The 24,949-nt window shown below is 41.6% G+C and overlaps 1 protein-coding gene across 1 annotated transcript in view; it reads left to right on the forward strand.

The window, feature by feature from the left end:
- The window catches only part of LOC102379811 (peroxisomal acyl-coenzyme A oxidase 3-like), a 60,899-nt gene that overhangs the window by 26,561 nt on the left and 9,389 nt on the right, over positions 1-24,949 (forward strand). Inside the window, 7 exon segments of the mRNA XM_025195103.1 lie at positions 14,578-14,674; positions 14,958-15,140; positions 16,994-17,116; positions 20,267-20,387; positions 20,909-21,031; positions 22,258-22,272; positions 22,275-22,370. Of these exon segments, the coding sequence (XP_025050888.1) occupies positions 14,578-14,674; positions 14,958-15,140; positions 16,994-17,116; positions 20,267-20,387; positions 20,909-21,031; positions 22,258-22,272; positions 22,275-22,370 (758 nt within the window).

The following is a 24,949-nucleotide window of genomic DNA, read 5'->3' on the forward strand; positions in this document are numbered from 1 at the left end:
TAGAGTGACACTAAAACCAAGAGAATGATGCTCAGAAACACCAACACAGCAGTCTGAAATAGAAATGGCTAGAGGCCTAGAAAATTTCAGGAGTAATACTTCCTTTTAATTCACTTGAGAAAATGAATGCACAAACCCAACATTGGGACAACGAGGGGACCTTACCGGATGACAGCATTTGAAATTTTGACTACCGATGGTCAAGTGATAATGTATTACCTTCTTGTTTGCCAACACCGAGACTGATATTAGTAGTCTTTTTCCAGGATTAATGGGCCTCAAGTGAAGTCCAATGGGGCAATGCTTCTGAATGGGTGGCAGGAAAAGAGGTAATGCAAAAATGTAGGTAGATTCAGTATATACTCTAAAACCTACATATGGGGAAAATGATGTTGTGATGAAAAACACTGTGAAAGAGTGAGGCTTTATTTATTTTACATCTTAGTGTGCACTTCAAATGTATGACAGCAGATGGTAGTGAAAGACAGGAACAAAGTTACACCTATGTACAGAAAGGAAATAATGATGCTCATATTTTTTTTGAGCTGCAGAGGAGGTTTGAAGCACAGAGCCACAAATTATTGAATCTGGCAAATGTATTTTGTATCAAGGTATAATCTGCATATACAGTAAAATCTCTGTTATCCAGCAGGAGTAGGTAATGCCGGGTGCTGGTTATGTAAAACTTCCGGTTATGTGAGGCAGATAATGCAGAGCGAGGTTGGGGTAGGGAGCGAGAGAGGGAGGGGGTGGCCGCATGTGGAACGGGGAGTGGGGGTGATGGCACCTGCACATGGAGCAGTGGCAGTGCACGGTGGTGGGTGGCAGTGGCCACTGCTGCATGTGAACTTTCCCTTCCCCCATCCTTCCCTCTGTGTTAGGGCTGTGCAAGGCTTCGGACAGAGCTTCGGATCCAGAGAAGCTTTGGACGCTTCGGGGTTTGGAGCAGCACATCCAGGTCGAGGTGCCGGCCTTGTTTGGCCTCGTTTGGCTCCGGCCATAGGGTATAATGGGGCAACAATAAAATATCTATAACATTGTTATTTTTGGTCCGGTTTGGATGACATTTTCAGGAGTGGTAGATGCTGCAGCGAGGATGAAGCTTACCAAGTATCAACGGTTAGAGGTTTGGGGGGACCAGCACCCCAAATTCTTGAAAGCAAAACTCATCTCACATCTAGGCATTACAACATAGTGGGGTCAAAGCTGCAGGGGTGGTAGCTCTTACTGAGGCCACAAAGCCTGCTAAGTTTCAAGAAGATCAGCACAGGGGTTTGGGGGGACCTGCCCCTCAACCTGTGAACAAGCAAAACTGGTGCCATGGGTGCTGTGGGACTGACTTTCTCTGTCTTGGGGCGGGAGGGGAGACACTGCTGCAGGCCAGCTCAATGGACAGGACAGCTACTACATGATGACTTAATGAGCATCAATTAGCACAGACAAAACCAGGCTAAGGAGAGGAAAGACTCAATACAATCAACTGCCCCAAGACAGAGACAGCTTGTCATGAGTTTTGCCCATCAGCAGCTGGGGTTGCAGGGCCCCAGACTCCCCCTGCACTGATCTCCTCCACAGCTGCAGGCGTCACAGCAGGGGCCACCATCCCTGCAGCTGTCACCCTGCTGAGCCTTAGCACACGCAGTGTCACCCATGGCACCAGTTTTGCTTGTCCACCGCTTGAAGTGTAGTTCCCCCCAAACCCCTGCACCGATCTCCTTGAAACTTGGCAGGCTTTGTGGCCTCAGTAAGAGCCACTGTCCCTGCAGTATTCACCCCCCTGCATTGTAACACACAGCCGTGACATGAGTTTGGCTTTCAAGAATTTGGGGTACAGTTCCCCCCAAACCCTTAAACAGATCTTCTTGAAACTTGGCAGATTTCATGCTCTCAGCATAGGCTACCATCCAAAGTTTCATCCAAATCAGATGAAAAACAACAAAGTTATAGATATTTCATTGATTCCTCATTATACCCTATGGCCGGATCTCCGAGGTGGCTCTGAAGCTTCAGAGCTGCTTCGGCCGGATTGAGGTGAAAACCCGGTCTGGAGCTCCAGATTGGATTGCAGCCATCCGAAGCAGCCGGATCAGATCGCTGCCAACTCGCAGAGGCCTACTCTGTGTCCAGGTGGCCGGCCGGCTGGAAATTCCAGTTGGTAGTGTTCCAGCTTGTAGAAGGAACGGGGATTGTGCTGTATATATGTGTGTGTAACTATGGAAGGACATGCTAACTGCATACGTATTTGTCTTTAGGTATATAGAATTTTGGAATGTATTTGTTCTGCACGGTTTTTTCATAATATGAAAAAATATTTAGTAAGCAGTATTTCAAGGTAAAATGCATGTGGTATGTTTGAATTGGAAGTCCATAGAATACATGTTAAGTAAAGACTGCGTGCAACATGAAGCACGGATTTCATGAGGAATTCCAATTCTGGATACAGATAATATCATTGTATGATAGTCTAAACTTTCTTTTCTAGTTTGCTTTCCCTGTACCCTTTGGGCTAGCAGTTCTAGAATTATTATTTTTATTATTATTTACTCTTCATTTTACAGCAGTGCATAAAAGCACAAACCGTGGCCTAGGACATTATTCAACAATGACTGTCCTTGAAACTTATAGGTGCAGCTAGAGGGGGCACATTAAAACAATGCATTAATTCACCACCTGCCAGTGTAACTCAAAGCTCCCAACCTGTTGTGGCAGAAAACTTGCTGGGCTAAAGATCCAAAGAGCTATAAAGCATCTTCTAATCAAATTCTTCTAGCAGGCCTGGAAACACCAAACTCTACCCAATAACCAACAATTAGTGGGCATGATCATGGTGGCTGATTCAGTGCATCTGCTGAGCAGCTCCTAATAATTGGATTCCTTTGGAGACTCAACTATAAATTAAAACTGTTTCCCACTGGCTGTAGCCATGAAAATGGGTGAAAAGTAACCGAGGAAAAAAATTACACCATTCTTTCAACAGAGTAGAGTTTGCAACATGCTCAGTAATGGGTAAATTTATTTCCAAATCAGCCTCACTCTTCATATCTTTTACTCTTCTCTCCCAAATGTAAACTGTATAAATTGCTTCACTTCACTTAATACATCTCTAGAAGATGCATAGATGTTGCAATTAGATATACAACTTGGAATAGATTTATAGCATTTTTATACCATATTTTATTAGGGTGCCTCTTCTGACCGATTAAAATGATGACCTCTGAGTTCTGGGTGCCGATGGAGTAAAACAGGAAAATTCACATGCTCTGTTTACTTTTCTCCTAAAGATAGAAGTCAAGGTTTAAGTCTTGAATTGACAGGCAAACTGCCCCAAACGTTGGTGAGGAAACATTCAGGCTCTTCTCAAACTATAATCAGAAATATTTAAATAAGAACAGAGTTCAGTAAGGTAGCATAGTACAGACCAAAGCGAGAAAACCAATTAATTAGCCCTCCAATCTACAGGAAAATCAACCCTGCAAAATAGTTGTAGTGGTTCCACTCTGTGCTGCCTGATATGAAAGTACTCAGGTGAGGCCTGATTCTGACCTCATTTAAACTGATATAAACCATAGTCAAGGGAGTACTGCTGATGTAAACTTGCAAGATTAGAATTGAGAGTGTAAAACAAGGTAATGCTTTTAAATGCTGTTCTTGAGGTTTACATAAGGGCTGCCAAGAGTTAAAATTGGGTTCATACTATTGAGCTTCTCAGGAAGTTTATAGGCACTCAAGGACATGGCAGAGAAATTAAAGAAATTGCTAGGTGAAAGATCATGATAAGATAATGTTAACAATGTCTTCTGGCTTCTAACCTCAAGCTTTCCAATAGTGTCAGATTTAGTTTCCTTACAATGCAGACTATGTTTTCAATAGCTATGGCATATGACTTCACAACACAATTCCCAGTGAAAGTCATTGGCTCCCCTCCTTAGTTCTCTGTCTTCCTAATTAACTTAGATGATCCTAGTTACTATACTGTCTGGAAGCTTCTCTATGTAAGTCAGTGATTATCAGTCAGGGTTCTGGGGCACCCTGGGGTGCCACCAGATCTTTTGGAGGGTACGATGATCTGTTAAGCTCAGGCTAAGACTTGTCCCTGCCTGTAAAACTCCCCATCCCCACTGCAAGGCCCCTTTGCAAAGAAGTAAGCAGTATAATATAAATTAGTTTTTGAAAATTGGTGCTACTCAATTTACAGAAGTTATGGAGGGGGCCTTAAGACCAGTGAGGGGTGCCTTGAGTCCAAAAAGGTTGATGACCACTGATGTAGGGACACATAGTTCTCGAAGGGAACAAGGCTTTTGACAATTTCACCTGAAGAAGATAACTTTAGGTACCAATAAAAAACATCTTATTTTCTAAAATCCCTCACATGTCATTTAGTGTGTATAAATTACAGCGTGCTATAAACCCATGATGCTCAACTAGAGTATTGTCACCCTGGGATGACATGAGATCCTTTCAAGGGTGCCTAAGGGTCCTGCACAATGTTAGCATTATTATCTGTATGAACATGATTAACAAGATAAATCCAGAGTTTTCACATAGGATCCATAATGTTAAAAACATCCTGACTTATTTTGATCTTTCTGAACTCTTTGCAACAGAAGAATTGCTCTATTATTTTTCTGTAGCCAAACAAAAGAGTGGAAACAAAAAACTGACTATTTCTGAAGGGTGCCTTGAACAGTTGAGTATCACTGCTATGAATTCAGGATATCTGACTGCTATAAATTAACTTTCTTCAGATTGCAGGCTCAGATTGCTTCCTTCATCTTGCTCATTCAGAAACACCGTGCAGCCACCAGAGGGTGCAGCTGCTTCAGTCTTATTGTCATTTGTGTAGTGGAGCATGATCCATCTGGAACTGGAACTGCTAGAAGGTGTACATTGTTAGATCATTACTTTGCCCACTCCATAAAAGGAGGGAGTAAAAAAATATAGTGTAAAGGAGTATGGGTAAGGGCTCATATCTTAAAGGTGCAGAGATCACTGCATCATTATGAAAGACTTACCAAGATTTTTCCCAAGAGCTAGTTATTAAAAATAAATTGGTGACAGCAACCTCCTACATCTTCTCCTCCACAAAAGATATTAAAGTACATTTGAGTTAGGTTTAAAATAAAAGTTAGGGGAGGGAGAGTACCATGTAGTAATTTCCCCTTCCTACCCCCTTCCTCCCGTTAGTTTTCACCTTAGAAAATCCGAGCTTGTCTGCTGTGGAAAACTCTAAAATTCACCTTGGCAAATGATTGCAACTGATGTACTGTTGAAACTAGTTTAAGCACAGAAGTAACTGCAGGCAAACTGTTTAGCACCATTTTGGAAAACCTGGTTGCTACTGCAAATGGTGTCATTCAATGTACATTGTGAACATTTTAACTGCATGTTGAGCCATCTTAACTGTGCTTTCTGGTGTGGTACTGAACATGATGCATTGCTGGCTATAAATAAACCCTGTATTAGTTCAGCTGTACCCATTGCTGACTCCTATAATTTTGTTAGCATGGACAGGACTTATGATGGATGAAGAACTAGTAAGGTTATGGAGGTGAAAGTTTACCAACTGCAAGGAGATGGGAGTCTATTTAAGACTGTTCAAAGCACTTTATTTTTCTGTGGTGGAAGGGTTGGGATGGGTAGTGTTACCACACACCTATTTTCAGTGACATCTATCTGAATCATGGTGGGCCAGACTCAAATACTAGAGTGAACTAAAAACCAGCAGTGGGCAAACTTTGGGGAAAAAATAGAAGTGATTATAAGTGAAGCTTATGGGTTTTCTCTCTGCTTTAGTCTCCAGAAAATAGGAGTTTACTAAGTTTCTAGCTGGGTAACATTATCTCTTTAGCTCAATTGTAGCATCTTATACTTTTTGTTCTGGAACTCCCTGACTTGAGTTTCCAGCATATTGCCCAAGCATACAACAGCTTAATTCCTTTGTAAATTATGTTTATTCAATTTAATAGTACATGAATTTGTTATTCATATAATGCGGCATCTTAGGGCCTCAGTCATGGATCAAGGAAACATTGTGCTAAATATTGTACAAACATAGAACTTAAAAGGACTTTCCTGTCCAATATGGAAATCTTCACCCCAAAACAATCACGAAATCTCTTATCCCCAAGCTCACAATACCAGCCACCCATCTTCTACTTTTGGCTAGGAGAATTGAAAGGACCATCAATTAAACATTTCCAATATACTCAGAATCAGAAATGTGCATAAAAAGGGATATGAGCAGGTTTGAAATTCCTCCAAGCACATTCTTGCCATTTGTACTGCAGGTAACAGCTGATTAATTTAGTGCTGGAAAGGGAGTGGGCAGCTTTTCCACCTGTGCCCTTTTATCAGTCATGTTGCACATCTGGTTAATTATTTCAGCATGATTTAGGGCAAGTCAGATTAACTTTGTTTGAAATGTTCCCTATACTGCTCTGAGAGTGAGACTGCTGTTGCCTTATTGCTTCACCCTACCCAATGATTATACTGCTGGCCTACACAGAAATGTGTATAGTACAGTTGTTCTGCATCAGTGTATAGTGACTGAGGGAAATCCATAGATTACTCTTGCTGTTTGGTGGGACCTTGCTTGTCAGTGTATCACCAATGGGATTAGGTTGCTCTAGCGCTGTGACAGATCCTGTTAGGCAGATGTGACTGTTCCCTTCTCAACTAGGACTCCTGTGTGTGAAAGCCATACCGCAGTGATCATGACTGGCAAAAGTAATAAGTGACAACAAATTGTGAAGAGCAGCAAAATTGTAGAAATAAGTCTAGCAAGAAATAAAGTGCCTGTTTTAAACAGGAACAGGTGGTTAACTATTGGAGAAAACTACGAAGGGTGGGCTTCACATTGATACAGGATGACTTCCTGGGAAATCTGCTTTAGTCCAATATATTATCAACTCAGTGTAGGGTTGGATGAAAAACTATGGCCGGTTCTATGCAAGGTTTCAAATCAGATCATTGGTTTCTAAGGTCTTTAGATTAAGTGCACACCTTCAATATGCTTTTTTAAATTTAGCAGCACTCTGGTCACAGCACAGAGTACTACCTCAGTGGGTCTTAGCCGGGATGCTGACAGGTCAAACTGCCATATGTGCATTGTGTGGAGACAGATCAGGAAGGGCTGAGACTGAAGCAGGAGGGAGCATATGCTTCTGCCTCCATTAGTGTTATCTGATAAACCTTAAACAGGCAAGAGTGCCTGCTCTTGCCACGGCCCTTCCAGGTCTGACCCTACATATGCCTTCCAGAAACAGAGATGTGTGGAACAGTTCCCCTCCAATACTGTTTTATAGATAAATGCCATTCATCAGAACAAGGGGAGGGTCAAGCCCCTCTTACAATAACCCCTACGCAATGGGGGCTGTGACTGTGTGTCCATGCCACACTAAGCCATTTGTGCAATCTTTCCATTCATTTAAGGGAGTTTTTGCCATAACTGTGTTGACAGATTTGGCTTGGGTCTATTAATTATGGTGTCTGTAATAACTCAAAAAGAAGTGAACTTCCATTTTATGAAATGCCACCTTTTAATATACATTTCAAATGGGCCTATATTATTAGCTATTAACAAAATTAGATTTCAAATAGTATAAAAGTTCTTGGAGTAGTATAAGGGCAGCTGGCAGTGGTTTCACAGGCCCATCCAGCTCCGATTTGCTTCTACTTATACTGTATATATGATGAAAATTAAATCTCACTTCTTAACTCACTTTAATTGTCGGTATATTTTTTTTTCCTGCTTATTCAGGCTTCTTAAAGGTTTTACCATTTGCTATATGATTTTATTTTCATAGCAGCTAGGAGAAAAAGCAGAAATGTGTAGCCCATAGAGTACAAAACCAAGAGAGAACTTCAGAAAAGCTGCAGTATATTTTAGTTAAAGAATGCAAAGCTCCTCTTTTTCTCCTTTCATTTAATTATTTTTTTCCCAGATCGATACGTACTGCTAAATGATTGTAATGTAATTTATTTTGTGATTCGTTTGTTACAAGAAATGTGATTGTATGGATATATTACCTTTTTCTTTTCATGATAATATTCTTTTCCATTCCAGGTAATCTTGTGCAATATAGAGGTGATCAAATGACACATTAGATGTCTGGCATTTTGTTTTTTGTATTGAATCCCCTAAGAAGAAAAGACTTGCTTTCTGTAATTTTTCCCTCAAATTGCAGCAGATGGTGATGGAAAAAATATTTCAGTCACTTCTATAACTCTTAGGGAAAATCTTGAATATGGTTCTGTAAAAGGGGCTCACTGGATTTTCAATTAAATATTAAGAGCTCAGTTCTGTAACTACTTTTCCAGTTGATGAACTTATCACAAGGATCTGTCCCATTGAAGCAAATGCACTTCTTAGTAAAGTTTTTGACTTGTATAAGTCTGTGTAGAAAAGTTCCCTAATGCTACATTTACTTTAATGCCAATCAGTTTAGGTCCATGCATTTAAAAAGTTGACACTGAGCCTGGATTTTAAGAGAAACTAAATTTCATTGGATCTGTGTAATTTTCCATTGATCCATTTATTAGTGTGCACTTCAGGCTCCCAATTAAGATTAAGCTAATGCAGCATTCATTAGTAGTGAGATTTAGCAGCATACATCAGAGATATGTAATGGTTCAAAGCATTGTTTGAGTCAATGAGTTATTGACCATCACTTCTTAAAAATTTGCTGTCTCAGTTATCTCCTCTCGTCAGGCATTATAGCTGCTGCCAGTCCTATTTCTGTCTCTCCACAACTCCTGACAAAGCGAGCAACTCTCAGCAATGGCACTGAAGCATAATGCAATAAGTAGAAGCAATAAGTGAAATAACAACTGAGCTTGGTGTTTTGGTCAGTCATCTTGCTGTCTAAGAGAGAACCTGGCACTTCATGTGTCATCAAGGAATAGGACACTAGAAGCCACACTACTTGCTGCCCCCCCACCCCAACCACCACTCACTTTGCTCTCTGGTAGGAAAGGTAATCTGTGCCAGGTCCTTGGCTCAGCTGCCTTGAATGGTGTGGTGCTTGGATAAGATCAAGGCTTTGCCAGTTCTCTCCTTGGATCAGTAGATATGAGCACTTAGTCTATGAAGCCTGCATTTCCTCTCAGAAGCAAAGCAGATAACTAATATAGGTGAATAAGCAGTAGTATGAACCTGCGCATGTAGAAAGAGTTAGTCTTGTCCACTGGGATTACTACCAGAGATATTCATTCACTTCGTTCAGCCTTTTATTAAGTAAGCATTGCAGCTCAGAGTGAGTCTTTGCAAGAGGCGATTCCTAGTATCAAGGTCAACTAAAGCTCTTCTCAGCCTATTCCAGCCCCATGCATCTCATTTAGCATGAACAGGTCAGCACTGTCCTATGACTGTCCCATGATGCAGACCTCCATTGTGCGCCAATTAGATCTTCAAGCAGGCACTTTTGTGCTCTCTCCAATGTCATCACTCTGCTTGGGAGTTGCTGCCTGCAAGCCTCTGCAAAACTACCTCATAAACCTCTTTCAAATTTTTCCTTTAAACTGCTGTTTAATCTTAATTCCTGCAACAACTTGGCTGCTGATATGTTTCAAATATTGCTTATCATGTCATATCCATGAGCTTCACCAACTACTTAAAGTTATTTGTTGTTTCTTGTAAGCATTCTGCATTTTTATTTTCTGTTTGGATAACCCATAGCATGATGGGCTTCTGATCCATGGTTTGACTTCTAAGGTCTACCATAATATAAATAGTAAATATAAAAAAGCTAGCCAACTGCCCAGCAAGAATGAGAGGGGTGAGGGGGCAGGCAGGGACAAAGCGTCACCACCCAACACCCCATGCTGTTGTCGCCTCCCAGGAGCAGGGGGGGAAGCTTGCCCCACCATCCCCTTTGTATCCCTCTGCCAGAACCCTGCACCACTGTTGCTTCTAGTGCTGCTAGCCTTCCCCCACCCCCCGCCAAATGCTGCTATGATGGTAGGGACAGAGTGGGTGGGGCGAGGTCAGCACTTCTGGCCTTGCTCCCCTGCTCCATCCCCTCCATCCTTGCTGTCATGGCAGCACGCTACACTCTGATTGGTTGTTTCACTACTATTCCTGTACCCGACATATCTAATTCCTGACTAACAAATATTAGAGCTGGGCCTAATATATAGTTTTCTGAATATTATTTTGAGGGTGGAGACCATGGGTTTGGTGAATTTAAGATTTATTGTTTTGAATCAACCTTTTTGTACACAACCAAAAACAGATTAGTTTAGATGAACGTATGATTTTTGCAACTTGAAGTTAGATCTCACCACCCGAACATTGACATTAGGTTGTGCTATATTCCTTTCACTGAAGTCAATGGGACTTCAGGCAGAACAGAGCACTTCTCCAGGAGCGCGTCTAACTGAGACATTTACTGCAGAATTGCCTAGTCAGCTCCCCAGTAAACATCTCAGCATCTATACATGTGGTCCTATTAGGGAGCAGGAAACAAGTAACTCCACAGCAGGTTAGTAATTGTACATACATGTGCTGCAGAGTTTTTCATGCACAGCAGCCCATGTGTAGATGCTGACCCAGCTGGCTGGGACATGTGGGTGTTTGATTGCAGGTGCTGCCTGCAAGCCAGCCCTGCACTGTAGCACACATGTGCCCTAGCCACCCCCTCCACAGCATATTGAGTTAGGTCAGAGCAATCCCAGGCTGGCAGGCGGACCCCCATGGTCCCCGGCCAGGCAGGGATGCTCTAACTCAGCTGAATGTGCTATGGTTCCGGGTACATGTGTAAATGCTGCGCTTGGGAGTAATAAACTCCAGCATGATATGTGCTGGAGTTTATTGCTGTACATTAACATGCATGTGTAGATGCACCCATGCTGAATAAAGGTAGCAAGAATCTGTTCTGTAGTGAGGACATATAACAGTTTGTATGTGTCCTGGGCAGAAAATATTCTGTGGACACATTAATTTGAAACAATAAACTCTCACGCATATTGTACCAGAATGTATTGATCCCAGGCACTGCGTTTGAACATGTACCTGGGACCACAGCATGTGGAGCTGGGTCACAGCAGCCCCAGCTGGCAGGAGGCCCAAGGGGTCAGCCTGTGAGCCCAGGGCTGCTCTGACCTGCCTCAGTGTGCTGCAGAGGGGCTGGCTGGGGCATGAGGGTGCTTCAGTGTGGGGCTAGCCAACAGGCAGCCCTTCTACTGAAGCACCCTCGTGCCCCAGCCAGCCTCTACACATGCGTTGCGGCAGAGTAAAAAACTCCAGGGTAGGATAGTACTTGTATTTACAAGTACTAATCTGTGGCAGAATTTATTGTTTAGTCCAGTCTAATAGCTCTGCACATGTAGAAGCTAAGATGTTTACTGCAGCGCTAATTAGGGAAATCAACAGTAAACATCTCGTGTAGATGTGCCCTGTATCACTGAAGCAGAGCAAACACAATATGCAGATATGTTTCCTTGGAAACTACTTATATTTTCAAAGTACTTGTAGCATTGCAAAGCTTATGTAATTTATTAATGTAAAAGACCTGGTCTCTTGGGCGTTATTAAATATACATGCCTGTATTGGCAAGGATAAGGAATTTGCTTTGATTACTAACACAGATTTTCAAGCACCATTGGATGCTGAGATATCCAGAAATGGAGTTGATATTATGCTGTTGTTCCAAGCCTTAGCGCCCATTTGGCTAAAAATGACTACTCTACATTTTTCCTAGGAATATAAGTAAGCATGCCTGCCTAAAATTACAGCCCCTTTCAGTTTTACTGTTCAGATGCCGCAGGTTATGAAATGATTTTCTTTCTCATATTTTTAAGATGAAGCATTACATATTGAGGATATGCTATCTCTATCCTTGGAAGCAGTGAAGTAGACCAGGTGACCTCCTGTGGTTCCATCCTGCTCTGTTTATCTGTAATTCTATATGTTCACACAACACATAGCAAACACTTCCATTAAGGGAACTTTTCCTGTTCATTTCCAGTATACTGATTCTGTATTAATCTTGTTATCTGTATTACTGTACAAATTATAGCCAACTCTGCTGGGGCTGTACAGGCATACAGTAATGGACAAGCCTTGCCACAAAGTATTTTCAGAGACAGATCCTGATTTTCTGTGTGGCTTGAGTCATTTAGTTCCTTAAGATAAATTCTACACTATGGGCCTTTGAGGTTTGGGTCGGGGGGTATCATAAAAGGCATGCCACAATTTGGCCCCAGATGGGCAAAGGCAGGCAAAGTTAATGAGAGAATGGTGTTTCATCAGCCTCTTTGTTAATAGAGGAACAAAGGTAAATGTCTTGCATATGTTCAGGGGTGTTGGTGATAGCTGCATTGGTCTAAAGACATAGGCAGACAAGGTTCTTTGGGTAAATGTGGTATCATTTAGTAAACCACCTAAATTGATGGAAAAAAATGTTCTTTATAAGTTTTCAGGCACAAACATCCTTCTTTAGGCATAGGGAGAGTCTTCTGGTGTTTATATGCTCTCCTAGGTGGAATAGAAGCTTAAGCCAATATGCAAAATGCAGGTCCGTGCAAATGCCAATGTGTGGCAGGGAAGATCAGAATGGATGTGAATTAATAGGTGTGAGGACAGGTAGGTGGGGGAAGGGGGAAAGGGAGGAATGTTGACCTAATTAGGTCAGGGGCAGGTAATTATTTTGGTTGGAGGGCCGCTTACTGAGTTTTGGCAAGCCATTGAGGGCCACTTGGCAGGCAGCTAGGACCAGATAAATATTAATTTTCTAAATTTTTTAGGGGACCCATGGGTCAGATAGAATGGCCTGCGGGCTGCATTTTGCCACCCCTGTGATAGATTGTAGCTGGTAAAATGCAGACAGGTTACCTGAGGTTCTCAGATGTTAGGCAGGTTATAATGCACCATAAATCCAATGTCTGTATTTTGTTCATGACTTTTTGTAGCTAGTAGATTTATAAAGTGAAGTTCGTAGGCTCATCTATGAAAGGTATTTTGTAAATTCTCTTCGGGGATTAGAACTGAGAGGCTGGAGGGACAGTGATTGTCTTATGTGAAGAGGCTTCCTCTACCTCTTCAGCAAAAAAGAAGGAAAACCAGAAAAACTTCCTGAACCAACAGAAAGCGATGTTGATATGGAGAACATTGCAGCCACCAGAATGCCATTTTATCAGTTGCTGGTCCTTCCAGATTGGCATTTCCTATAGCCAGTGCCCTATTTCCCATGGACTGGGAAAACAGGCAAGATCCCCTACCTCAGCCTGAAACCCAGCTGTGCAAACCCTGGGGGTGGGGAGAAGACCAGATTTTGGTCCCAGAACTTAGAGGAGTTCTAACTACTGAAGGTACATGTTGCAGCATGCTTCTACTATGGATACTGGAGCACTGGGATAGACAGAGCAGCTGCCAGCCACTCAGAGTGAAAGAAGGGGTTTTTTTCTCTTTGCTTTTGCTTGCATTTGAGTTGCTATTATATAACCAGAGAGGGTTGACTGGTTTTGGCCCTATTGGGTAAGGGGAAAACCCCAAATGATAAATAATACTGGACTGCTGTGGGGCATAAACACTGCCTTCCATGGAAAGGTTGTGTTTTTTCTTTGATTTAGGTTGTTCTGTTGAGAGGCGTAGTTATTGTGGGAGTGGTGGAGATGTGTTGGCAAGTTTGACATTCCTTGTCCTGGCATGGTTTGGATCCATTCAGTGTTCTTTGGGCCATTGGAAGTTTGCTTCTGGTGATGAAGTTGGCAAGATTCAGTGCCTGTTTAAAGGCTAATACGGGTGGTTCCACAAACATTGCGTTAAGAATCGGGTCTTCTTCTAGTATGGGTTGCAATCATTTGAGGATTTTCCATATAGGTTTCAGGGAGGGTTGGTATGTCATAACTAATTGAGTTCAATTTGTGGGGTTATCTTTTTGTATAGTACTGCATAAATTCTTCACGTGATATCAGGGTGGCTCTTTCAAAAGTGCAATCTATCTCTCTGGAGGGGTATCCTTATTGAGTGAAAGCCCTTTTGAGATTTGTGAGGTGACAATCACGGGCTTTCTCAGTGTAAATTCAGCAGTATTGGAGGGTACGGCTGTATATTACCTCTTTCTTGGTATGTCTAGAGTGATTGCTGGTTCTGTGTAGATATGTATGTTGGTCTGTGGGTTTCTTGTATATGGTGGTTTGTATTTCACTGAGGAGAACATCTGTCTTCTCTAAAGGTATTCAGGTTTTTTTTTTTAATCTCTTCTGTAAACAAGCACAGGATTTTATGTTTAAATAATATAAGCTGATGGAATCAGTGAGTGGAAAGAAAATGTGTGTGCAGTCAGGAAGGACTTTTCCTAATTCCATTGCATTTAATTCCAAAAACCAAGTCATAAATACAATAACAGAAAGTATCCCTAGCCTGAGCTTCTCCCCGTAGCTTTGTGTATTGAAATCTCTATTTCCACAAGCAAATCCCCCCCAAATACCTGCATTATATTGATACTGTTTCCCCCTTACTACGATGCCTAAAGTCTATATGCAACCCTTTGTATAATGTGGCCATCCATTTACAATGCAGCTACCTCAAGCTGTATTATGAGGAAATTCATATTATACATATATTTCTTTGCACAGATTTGCCATGTTTCACAATGTCAAGATACCTAAAGAAAACTTACTGAGTAGAACTGGAGGTGTCACAGTGGAGGGGGTATACACAAATTCATTTAAGGTATGAACTACATGTTTGATGCATCCAATTTATTAAATATATTATGATGAAATTTCACAAATTCATGAACTACACCTTTAAATCGTGGCCAGGGCACTGTGGGCATTTTAGTATACATATGCCAATAAAGCCAGTATGACATGTAGAACCCACTCTCTAACAAGCCTCTTGAAAATGTAACACTTGGTGTAGCAGTCAGAACTTGCTGGAAGCTTAATTGTGCATAGTATTGCTGAATGGCAAGTTAACTGGTTGGTTTACTTTGTGCCTTTTATTTCCTCAGGATCCCAAACATCGTTTTAGTGCTTCTCTTGCAGCTTTCTCTGCTGCCAGAATTTCAATAGTACAAATGTCTGTTGCTAATTTAAAGCTCGCTTTATCGATAGCCATTCGCTTCTCTGCAACGCGCCATCAATTTGGGCCAACAGATGATGAAGAAATACCAGTCCTTGAATACCAAATGCAGGTATAACCTATTTAGTTTAATCTTTCATTCAAATCTAGAGATTTTTCTTTTAGTTATAGTATTTTTCAATATAAACAGTTCCTCAGCTGATGTAAGTCAGAATTACTGTGTTGAACTTGGTTAAGTTCTGTTAGCTTATACATTTGTGTGCTTTCTATATTCATTTGAGGCCTCTTTACATGCAGAGGTGTCAGTGGGCCTCAGCATAAATGAAAATGAGGGTTTGGCATGGTGAAATCCAAAATATGGTGTAGAGATCTGATAAATACATTTCTAAGACTGGTAGGAAGGAATGTATTAGAGTCTAGAACCACGGGTTCCATATCAACTTCCTTCCATGCTGGGTTTCCCAACACTGACATCACCAGTTCCTCCCCCATTCCAACCACAGCCACTGGGACCATCCTTCTTGTATGTTTTTCTGAACATGCACCAGTCGCTATCCCTAGCCTGGCTTTACTTATCTACTCATCAGATTAAAGATTTGCTTCCTACCTTCAAGGCTCTTTTTATTTATGAAATCTTTCTCTTACCATCCCCCCCGCCTCTTTAAAATTTAGAAAAAAAACCTTTTTTGACTTGTCTACATCTCCCATGACCATTCCTTCTTGTCACCCACCCATGAAGCATTGGTGTTCAGCAGAAAACTCCACACTGGGTGCATCTACATGTGAAATTAAATTGAGAATAAACTACGAAGCAGCTTGCACTGGAATCAACTGCTCCATGGTGCAGTGTCAATGCAGGAGCCCAGGACACCAGCAATTTGATCCAGGGCAGTGCAAGCCACCAGCTGGCTCAGTGACCAGGTGCAATTTACACCCCCAGTTGCTATCTACATGTGCCTTTCAGCACAGTAAAGTACTCCTCCACAAGATAATACAGTACTAGCCTATAACGGAGTTAATTAGTTCATTGCGCCCTAATACCAGCACAGGTGTTGACGGTGACTGTGATGCTTTACTGCTGAGCTAATTAGTCAACTCCTCAGTAAACCACACATGTAGATGCATCCACTCTCATTTAAATCTAAATTGTTTCCAAGACCCTTGAGGCACTCAAAGATTCAAATTGGCAAATGGGTATAGAGAAGACAGGGGTACTTTGGTATTGCCGGGGTGTAATTTATGTAAAGAAGAAAAGTAGAATTGGTATAAAAACTGTATCTTTTTATTGTATTTTTATTTCTTACTGTCAGCATCTTTGTGTTCTCAGACAGTCAGCTGTTCAAGGTAAAAATTGCCCTTTTATATTCTGTTAGCTTCTACATGAATACACTGCCTTGTTCACTGCAGGCAGTAGAAAGAAATGTAATTTACGTAATAAGATGGGTTTAACAAAAATCATTACACACCTTAATGTCTTATTTACGTTCTTTTTCTACATTCTACTTCTGCAACCTATAGAAGGCATTTTAGATATTGAAGCAGGGGCCCCTGTCCTGGACCAGGACTCCACTGAGCTAGGTGCTGTCCACATAAAATTGAAAATAAAAACAGTCTCAGCCTCAAAGACTTTCAATGATTATGTGTCGGTTCACTGTGCTGTTTGTCACAAATTAGTAAGAACTGTGAACTTGATTAATTTCACCAGAACCATCCTGTGAAGTGAATCCATTTCATTCTTGATATACAGGGTCTTTATACATTTATTGTAACTATAAAAAACAGTGTGTGTATTAGGATAGAAGGGGAATGAGTTATTAGTTAAAAGTTGGTATCTAAAAATGGTAATTTTCCAGAAACTTTAGAAGTACATATACTAAAGACAGTTTAATGTTAAAGTGATGTTAAATAGATCTGGTAATATTTATGTAGCAATCTTTCTTCAGATGGATTTATTTTCCATTACAGCAATGGCGTCTTCTTCCCTATCTGGCAGCTACGTATGCCTTAGACCATTTCGTCAAGACTTTGTTCATGAACTTCGTAGAATTTAAAATAGGCATTGCGATGAAGGAAAAGAGTAGAAGAAAGGTGAGATGTTTATAAATATCCTCCTAGCTGGGACTCTGATTTTTTGCAATTTTTTTTCAATTTGTTAAACTGTGACCTGTATGCAAGCTCTAGATTGCCTTATAATTAAGAAAGATAGGCTAGTGGCTGAGGTATTGGAATGACCATGTCAATATTTAAGACCCTGAGTCAAGAAACCACTTAAGCTTAACTTTATTGTGTATCTTTAGTTCTGTTGACTACAGTAACTCATAGTTTAGACTGTATACATTAGATTTAAGTGCTTTCCTAAATGGTGGCCTAAGCACTACCTTACTAGACAGGCATGATTTAGTCAGAGCTGCCCCTGCTTTGGTCCCTTCCAGCCCTACTTTTCTATGATTACCTTAATTGAAATTCAGTTTTTCTCTACTATGAAAGAGATTGCATGAGATCCACCTCAAAGGGTTTTGTTAAGAGGTAATGTTCTGGTTTCTGATAGATATTGCAATTCCAATCCGTGCACTTGGAAAGACTTTAATAGTAAAAATTAACACTTAAAAATATTGACAAAATGAAGATGAGTGAATTTTTGGGCCATTTCAGATTGCTGGAAATCCCAAAAATAATCCTTTCTCTTTATCAGCGGAAATATTTTGGCCTATCTGCACAGGGTTAGGGCCTGACTTTTTACCTAAATAAGTGCTACATAGTTTTCTTATTTGTGTGTATAATTCTTGTAGTCTTGGTGACATTCACTCCTGTGGAGACCATAAAATGACTATGCCCCATGACTTGCTTCTCCTGGCCAGAGTCCTATTTGACCTACTAGGTATTTAAGGCATCATGGCCTCTTATCCCAAAAATACTTGTCTTACCTCAGGAGTGCCATGCTGTTTCTTTCTGGGGAGATGCATATTTCACACATTGTCAAGAGCTGCCTTGTATAGCTCTGAAGTATGTAAGCATTGAGTGGGGAGTTACCTACAGCAGCCAATAGGAAATGCTAGACTGGGAAAAGCTAATAAGAGCTCCTGCTCTTGATGAATCTGAGCCATTTATATCGCTAGAAAACTGCCATTTAGGTGCACAAGGGGAATTGAAATTCTGTCAGTCATACGACATAGTTACTATAAAATAAGTTACTCCGTATTTTGCTCTGTACTGTAGGAAGGAGTGGACAAGTGAACAAGTCTCCCAAGCTAGTGACCTGCAGTAGGTGCTATTACAGTGCCAAGTCATTAGACAACAAGGGAGTCAGTTCTCATTGAGCAAACAGCTCACCTGAGATAAAATTCAAGAGAGGAGCAAATACACAGCACATCAAACATAGGGAACAAAAGGGGTCATTCTGCCCTGGATTTGTGATTTACTACATAGTGGAGCTAGGTCTTCTGTTCGCTCCATTTTACTGTGTAGTAACGTCAGTTTACAATGTAGGGAATTTGTCATGTCCACATTTGTTGACACCCAATATGCTGAATAGGTTCTGGTTTCAATCACATCACCAATGTAAGTCATATGTGTTTTTGTCTCCTGAACTGCTACGGGAGATACAGAACTTTTTATTGCACGCTGCTGGCTCTTTCATTTCAAGCAGTAGAGTTTTATTCTTCTACTTGTGGTAGTCCCCAGCTTAAACCTTGCTCTTAGTTCAAGTGATAACTGTCATCTAGGTCCTCCCCTGAGTGAATTTCTCCTTCAGCAAGTGTTTTTGCAGTTCTTGAACAATGCTGCAGAACTGCTTTTGGACAAGGCTACAGCTATATGGGCAGAACATCTCCTATAAGCTCATTGTAGCTCATATGATAGAAACACAAGATAAATTTTCCAAGCTGGACCCCAAAGATCAGTGTAAATTCAGGCTCTGGGACTCTTAGAAGCATAGAGCATCATTGAGCATCCCCATTTCACCCTCTTTTGAAAATCTGGAGCTTTAAAACCTTAGTCTTGAGCCTCCTTACATGCCTGCTAAAGGCAGTAAGAGAGACAGACCTTAATTCTTGGGGATTACCTAAGTAGGGCTGTCTAACTGGGAGCCCATGGGCTGCACATGACCTGTGAGCACTTAATGTGAGGCTCAGACCCCACTGCAGCTGCCTCTTCCACTACTATGCAGCAGGGAGGGCTTGGGTGGGGGGAGCAGGTGGAAGGGGAAAGGGAGGAGAGGGGACACACAATACTGATATAACCTGCACCACACAGGGTGGGAAGGACCTCTGGAGGGAGGGGGCCAACCCTACAGTGTATGGCCTCCAGTCACATCAAATTTGAATGGCCCTGACATGTCACAGAGTAGAAAGTACCTTCCATGGGGATGCAACCTTCCTCTCCTGCACCTGTTAACAAAAAGTGAGTAGTGGGTAATGGTGGTTCTGGTTTTCTCTCCTTTAAATATCAGCCAGTACATCTGAGCCAATGTACCCAGATGTTACATATTATATCCCCCCTGGTGTGAGGCTGGAATCCACAATCAGATTGCAACTCAGTTACTATCAGGTTCCTGCTTTGCTCCTGGGACACTCACAAATTCCTTGCCCCTTAGATGGGGCTTGGGCACAATAGAATTTTAAATGTTGTATTACATTAATTCCTCCTAGGAAGCCATGCCCTGAATTATGAAATTGGTATGGATAAAGTGTCAATATGTAACAGAGCTGGTTTGTAAGGAGAAAATGTGTTCTTGGGTATATCACCAAGGAGTTCAAACTGAATCTTTCCCAAATTGCAATTCTTACAGAGGGCCTTACTTGTAACATGCAGAGGTATATTGCTGCATTAGACAAGTAGGACATCTCCAAAGGTTGAAATCTGGTACAATAAGATGGCACAACTGGCATCTATGGAGAGTCATGTTGGGCAAGCTTAACTGCTTTGAAGAATTTAGTGCAGTTTGGAAGGAATTCTTGCGGTATTCGATAGCTAGATTTTGGTAACTCATTGAACACTTTTCTTCTTCCATCCTTCCGTCTTAACTTTTTTTTCCTTTTCTTTTCTTTTACCTTATAGTGTTTGTTGTTTGTATAATTCAAACTTACATGTACGGTTGGTATATATGTTTTGCTGATGTTTGTATTGTATTAAAAAAGGAAGACTTTTTTTTAAACCTAGATTTTGGGTTCTCTCTCCTTTTTTGTGTGTGTTTTTTTTTGTCTTACCACATAATTTACCAGTGACTCTTTTTCCACAAAGGCTGAACTCGGACGTGAACTTCATGCTTTGGCTGCTGCTGGCAAACCACTGGCCTCCTGGTCTGCACAGTGGGCAGCCCAGGAGTGTCGAGAAGCTTGTGGAGGACATGGCTACTTATCCAGTAAGCTACAAATTACTGAATAAATATGGTCAGAAAAAACATGTTTCTCTTGTTTATCACAGTTGTTATTGTGGGGAGAGATATTTTGAAGATAAGTTTTCAGGGGGCCTTGGGTCAGTCTTCCTTGTTACATATTCAGTTTGGACCTGTAAAATGTGCTTCTGCAGAGTGAGTTCCTGGTGCAACGTGGAGTAGTGGACCAGCAAATGAAACGGGTGGAGCCAGAACTGGCAAGTCTTTATACGCAAATTGAGTTCAGTCCAGAAATGCAAATACTGCTATTGCAGATGAAAAATATACTCATAAACTGGATACTTTTGAAAAGTAACCCTCCTGTGTTTGTTTTCAGAACCATGTGGTTGTTCTTTAGAGCCCACTATATGTAAGAACCCATATACCCATCCTGTATAGCATATCAATTGCTTTTTACCTTTGATCACAGGTTAAATCTTTTTTTACCCTTAATCACATTTTGGGTAGGTTACAAGATGTTGAAGTTTGTGACTTTTTTGTTTCTTAAGTGAATCGTCTAGGTGATATCCGCAATGAGAATGATCCAAACTGCACATATGAAGGAGACAATAATGTCCTGCTGCAGCAAACTAGCAACTACTTGTTGAACTGGATGACTGTGAAACACCAAGGTTAGTGGGCAATTCTGCATTTTATGTTGGGCTTGTTGATAATTTAGTGATGAGAGTGGGAGGTGATCTCATGCTGACAGAATGTATTAAACTTTCAGCCCGTGGAGCCTTGTCACCTGGCCAGTAGGAACTCCTCATATATCCAGAAATTTAGCAGCAGGTAACAGTAGCAGCATTAATTTCTCCCAGAGCTGTGGCAATTAATGCTACAACAGGTCCCTCATTGGCAAATTTCAGAACCCCTGGGGATCCCTATGGTCTAGATGACATGGCCTCATGTGCCATATTGTGCCAGTACATAGTCACTTCGCAGCCAGAACTAGTGGGCACGGTTGCAGAGGGTCATGCTACTGGTGGATTCTGCATGAAGGGTCATACACATGCTGCAAAGGGGATCTGGCCCATAGACCCAATCCCATGTATGGGATGTGGCTTACAGGTTGAAACAGTGTCACTCATCCACCCTGTAGGGCTGAGCACCATTGATCTAGCATAAATGCAATGCTAGGTACTCCATGAACAGCTATTATGACCCCTGCTATATTTGCATTCCCGTTATGTCATCCTAACTTCTAGACTTTGTGGTAGCCAGTTTTTGTTCTTTGCTTTAGATATATTTTATGAAAAACTAACATACAAAAATACTTTAGGGCCTTAGGCCACCTCTGCTAAATATTCAGACTCCTTGAACTTTAATTGAAATCACCAGAAGTTTTGTACTCAGGAAGGCTCCAACTATTTTGGTACCTGAACCATAAAGCTTAGATTCTGTCACTCTCCTAAAGTTAGCGGTGCCTCATTCCAGGGGACGTGTCATTCATTTTACTGAAACCACTCAGGGCATGAGAAATCACTATGTGCAAGTGTATGTTATAATACCATGGATTTATCTTAACCCAATAATTATTATTATTCCATTGTTGTTTTGTTGTTCAGTAGTATTTTATCCAGCAAATACATTGCTCTCACAGATGCTAACCAAAATCCTCCGTGTTTGGAAAACCCACTGATAGAGATTGAATCTGCCTGGACCCAAAAGCAACCACATCAGCTTCTCAGGCCTTGACCACCTGTTCTCATTCAGCTGGATTATCCATAATAAACTAACTGTTTTGCCCTCCTTGCACTTGGCCTCTCATGAAAGAACAACCATGGCTCCCAGATAGTGTTTTACCTCCAAATACTCTGATTTTTAACAAATCAATTTATTTTCCTTTGTATTTCAGATAAAGCGCCTATTGAATCCCTTTTGGAACAGTAAACTTTTTGGAAGATTACCATTATACTCTGAGCCAAAAATTTACAGCCTCCAGTGCTGAAGATTGCATGAACTCTTCAGGTAATCATTTTCTTATCTTTCTCAATGCAAATAGTTCCAGACCCATAATATTCATGCAAACTCACACTGAAGCACAGCTCTAATACGCAGTATGAAAAAAGTGCTAATATTTATTTTCTGTGTCACTGATGACATTTGCTGAGGGTTTTTTCACTACAAAAGAGTGAAGGCTGAATGAATCAACTCAGGTTAAAATGGGAACTAATCCCTTCAAAACTTGAGGTGGGCCAGTTTGAGGTTCAAAATAGAATTAGCTTTTCATTGTATGGTGGTTTTTATGCCTACTTTCAATCAGATCTTCACTCCTTGGTTTCTTACCATGATAGATGTCAAGAGGCTATTCTGGTGTTGCCTGTGACCAGGCTTGACTGGGGGAAGTACTATATTCTTGAAAGATTTACAGACCTGGAGTTTGCTGAACTAACCTCCATTTTTGCTGCCATATTAGCATTTTTTATTTCCCTTCTGGACATGGGCTTTGGTGGCAAAAAATGGAGTGAAAATTATCCCCAGCAGCAGCACACTCCATTGTCAATCTGCAGGACTACAATTCCCTGAACACCTTGCAGCCCATGAAACTGCCCAGCTCTCCGTTCTATTCCTGCTTCTGTAATCAAGAAGGGGTAGAAGAGGAGCCAGGGGGAAGGTGAGAGATGGCTACTCAGGACACATTTTTTCCATGGTATGCATCTGAAGTTAAAACAGTTTCCCGCAGTCTTGTATTAAAGGATGTCACTATGTTACCTTTGGTTTGGACAGAGTAATCTTTGGTTTGGATAGAGAAAGTACAGTAACATTGAGCAAAAAACCTCAGCAGTTTTCTAAGCTTTTATAGTCTAAGCTTTTTTTTGAGTCTATGCAACTGAGACTATTTTGTGGGTAAGAATTTAACCTTAATTTATATATGTCATTAACAGTCATTCTGCTTATTTCCTGGAATTTAATGACAGCATCAGTGCTCAACCAGCTGACTTGATGTTCTGTGGTTGTTGAAGTCCCAGTAATGATGCAGAATATCAAATGAGACAGTGTCATAATAACTAGGAGAAAAAACTTGACATCTTACTATCTGCAAAATACAAAGGCTTAGAAGAAGAAGGTGTCTTGCCTGACATGATTTTTTGCTTTGTTCTTCATGGTAAAGCTCCAGTTTGCAAAACACAGGATGGCACAAACTAATAGCTAAGCACATTTCTGTCTATTCTCTATTCAAACATCAGGATTGCATTTGTAAATTGTATTTCTCTTAATTGTTTAATAAGATTTATTTACTATTACTGGCTAAGAATTTAGCTAGGATTTAGACAATCAGGATTTATCAACAAAATTTGCATGCGTTTGTTGTGGTGACTTCTTCCCTAAAAATACCAACGTACTTAAAAAAATTAATAAGCTTATATACTAAGTGATTATTTCACTTCCTACTTAAATTGGAGTTGGGTGATTGAATAATAAAACTGCCAGGGGACCTCAGTTGCAAGGTGTATGTGATCCTCAGGTCCCATGGTAGGCTAAGGTTATGCTCAGTATTACCAGCTGCCCACACCCATCTCCAGAGTCAGGGCAAGCAATGTGAAGAGTACAGCTCTGGTATACCTGTTCTTTATTGTTATCTGCTTGCCCCAAGAGAATATATTGATCTACATTGAACAATTGCAGTGCTATGTAGTGATATCCAAATTAAATGGGATGGCTCAGAGACCAGAATAGCTATATGAGCACAGTGTATCTGTGTTAGAGGCATAACAAGGCAACTCTCTGCCTTAGTCACTAATGTCATGCAGAGCCAGGCTGGCTGCCAACAGCTTCCTCAGCAATTGTTTTTGCACCTGTCCCATTCCCACCCCCTTGTCCAAGTTCTTCTGCCCCAGTCACAACCCCTCCGACCAGCTACCCTACTGCTGTGTTAGCATAGCATGGTGTCTAGACTGATTTACCCGGATAAGAAGACCAACGTGGCTATATTGTTTCTGATCCTTAAGCCAGCATATTCAGAGCTTGCTCAAGTATCCCTGTATAGCAGGGCTCTGTGAAGCTTTGGGTGCTGATTCAATTCGGAGGAGATTGGGCCCGATTTGATGGCCGAATCTCCAAATCTGAATCGAATCAGGGGACTAATGAAAAGGCCTGAATCGATTTGAAGCTCTCCAAATCGATTCAGAAAAGATTTGGAGAGTTTTGATGATTCGGGCAGTCCCCACCTGCTGCAGCAGGGAGCTGCAGCCAGACTCAAAGCTGGTAAGTAGGGGCCAGGGGAGAGGGAGCTGGAGGAGGGGGAAGGGGACCATGGGGGGACCCCTGCTAGGCCCCATCCCCTGCCTGCTCCCTCAGCCCCCCGACCCTCGCCCACTGTCCCAGCTCCCCCCATGGCTGCCTCACCCACCCCAGCTCCCGGTGCTTTAAAAAAAGCCCCCACTCACCAGCTGCTGCCCAGCAGGGGGGCGATCCCTGCTGCCCCCCACTGCCCCACGCTACATGGGGGGGCTCTATTATGATCCCCATGACTCCCGCCCCCTCTCCCAGCCCCCCCATGGCTGCCCCGCCCTCGGAGCTTCTGGGGGCTCATGCAGAGCCCCCCA

Source organism: Alligator sinensis, unplaced genomic scaffold, assembly GCF_000455745.1.
Source record: "Alligator sinensis unplaced genomic scaffold, ASM45574v1 scaffold421_1, whole genome shotgun sequence".
NCBI classification, from domain to species: Eukaryota; Metazoa; Chordata; order Crocodylia; family Alligatoridae; genus Alligator; species Alligator sinensis.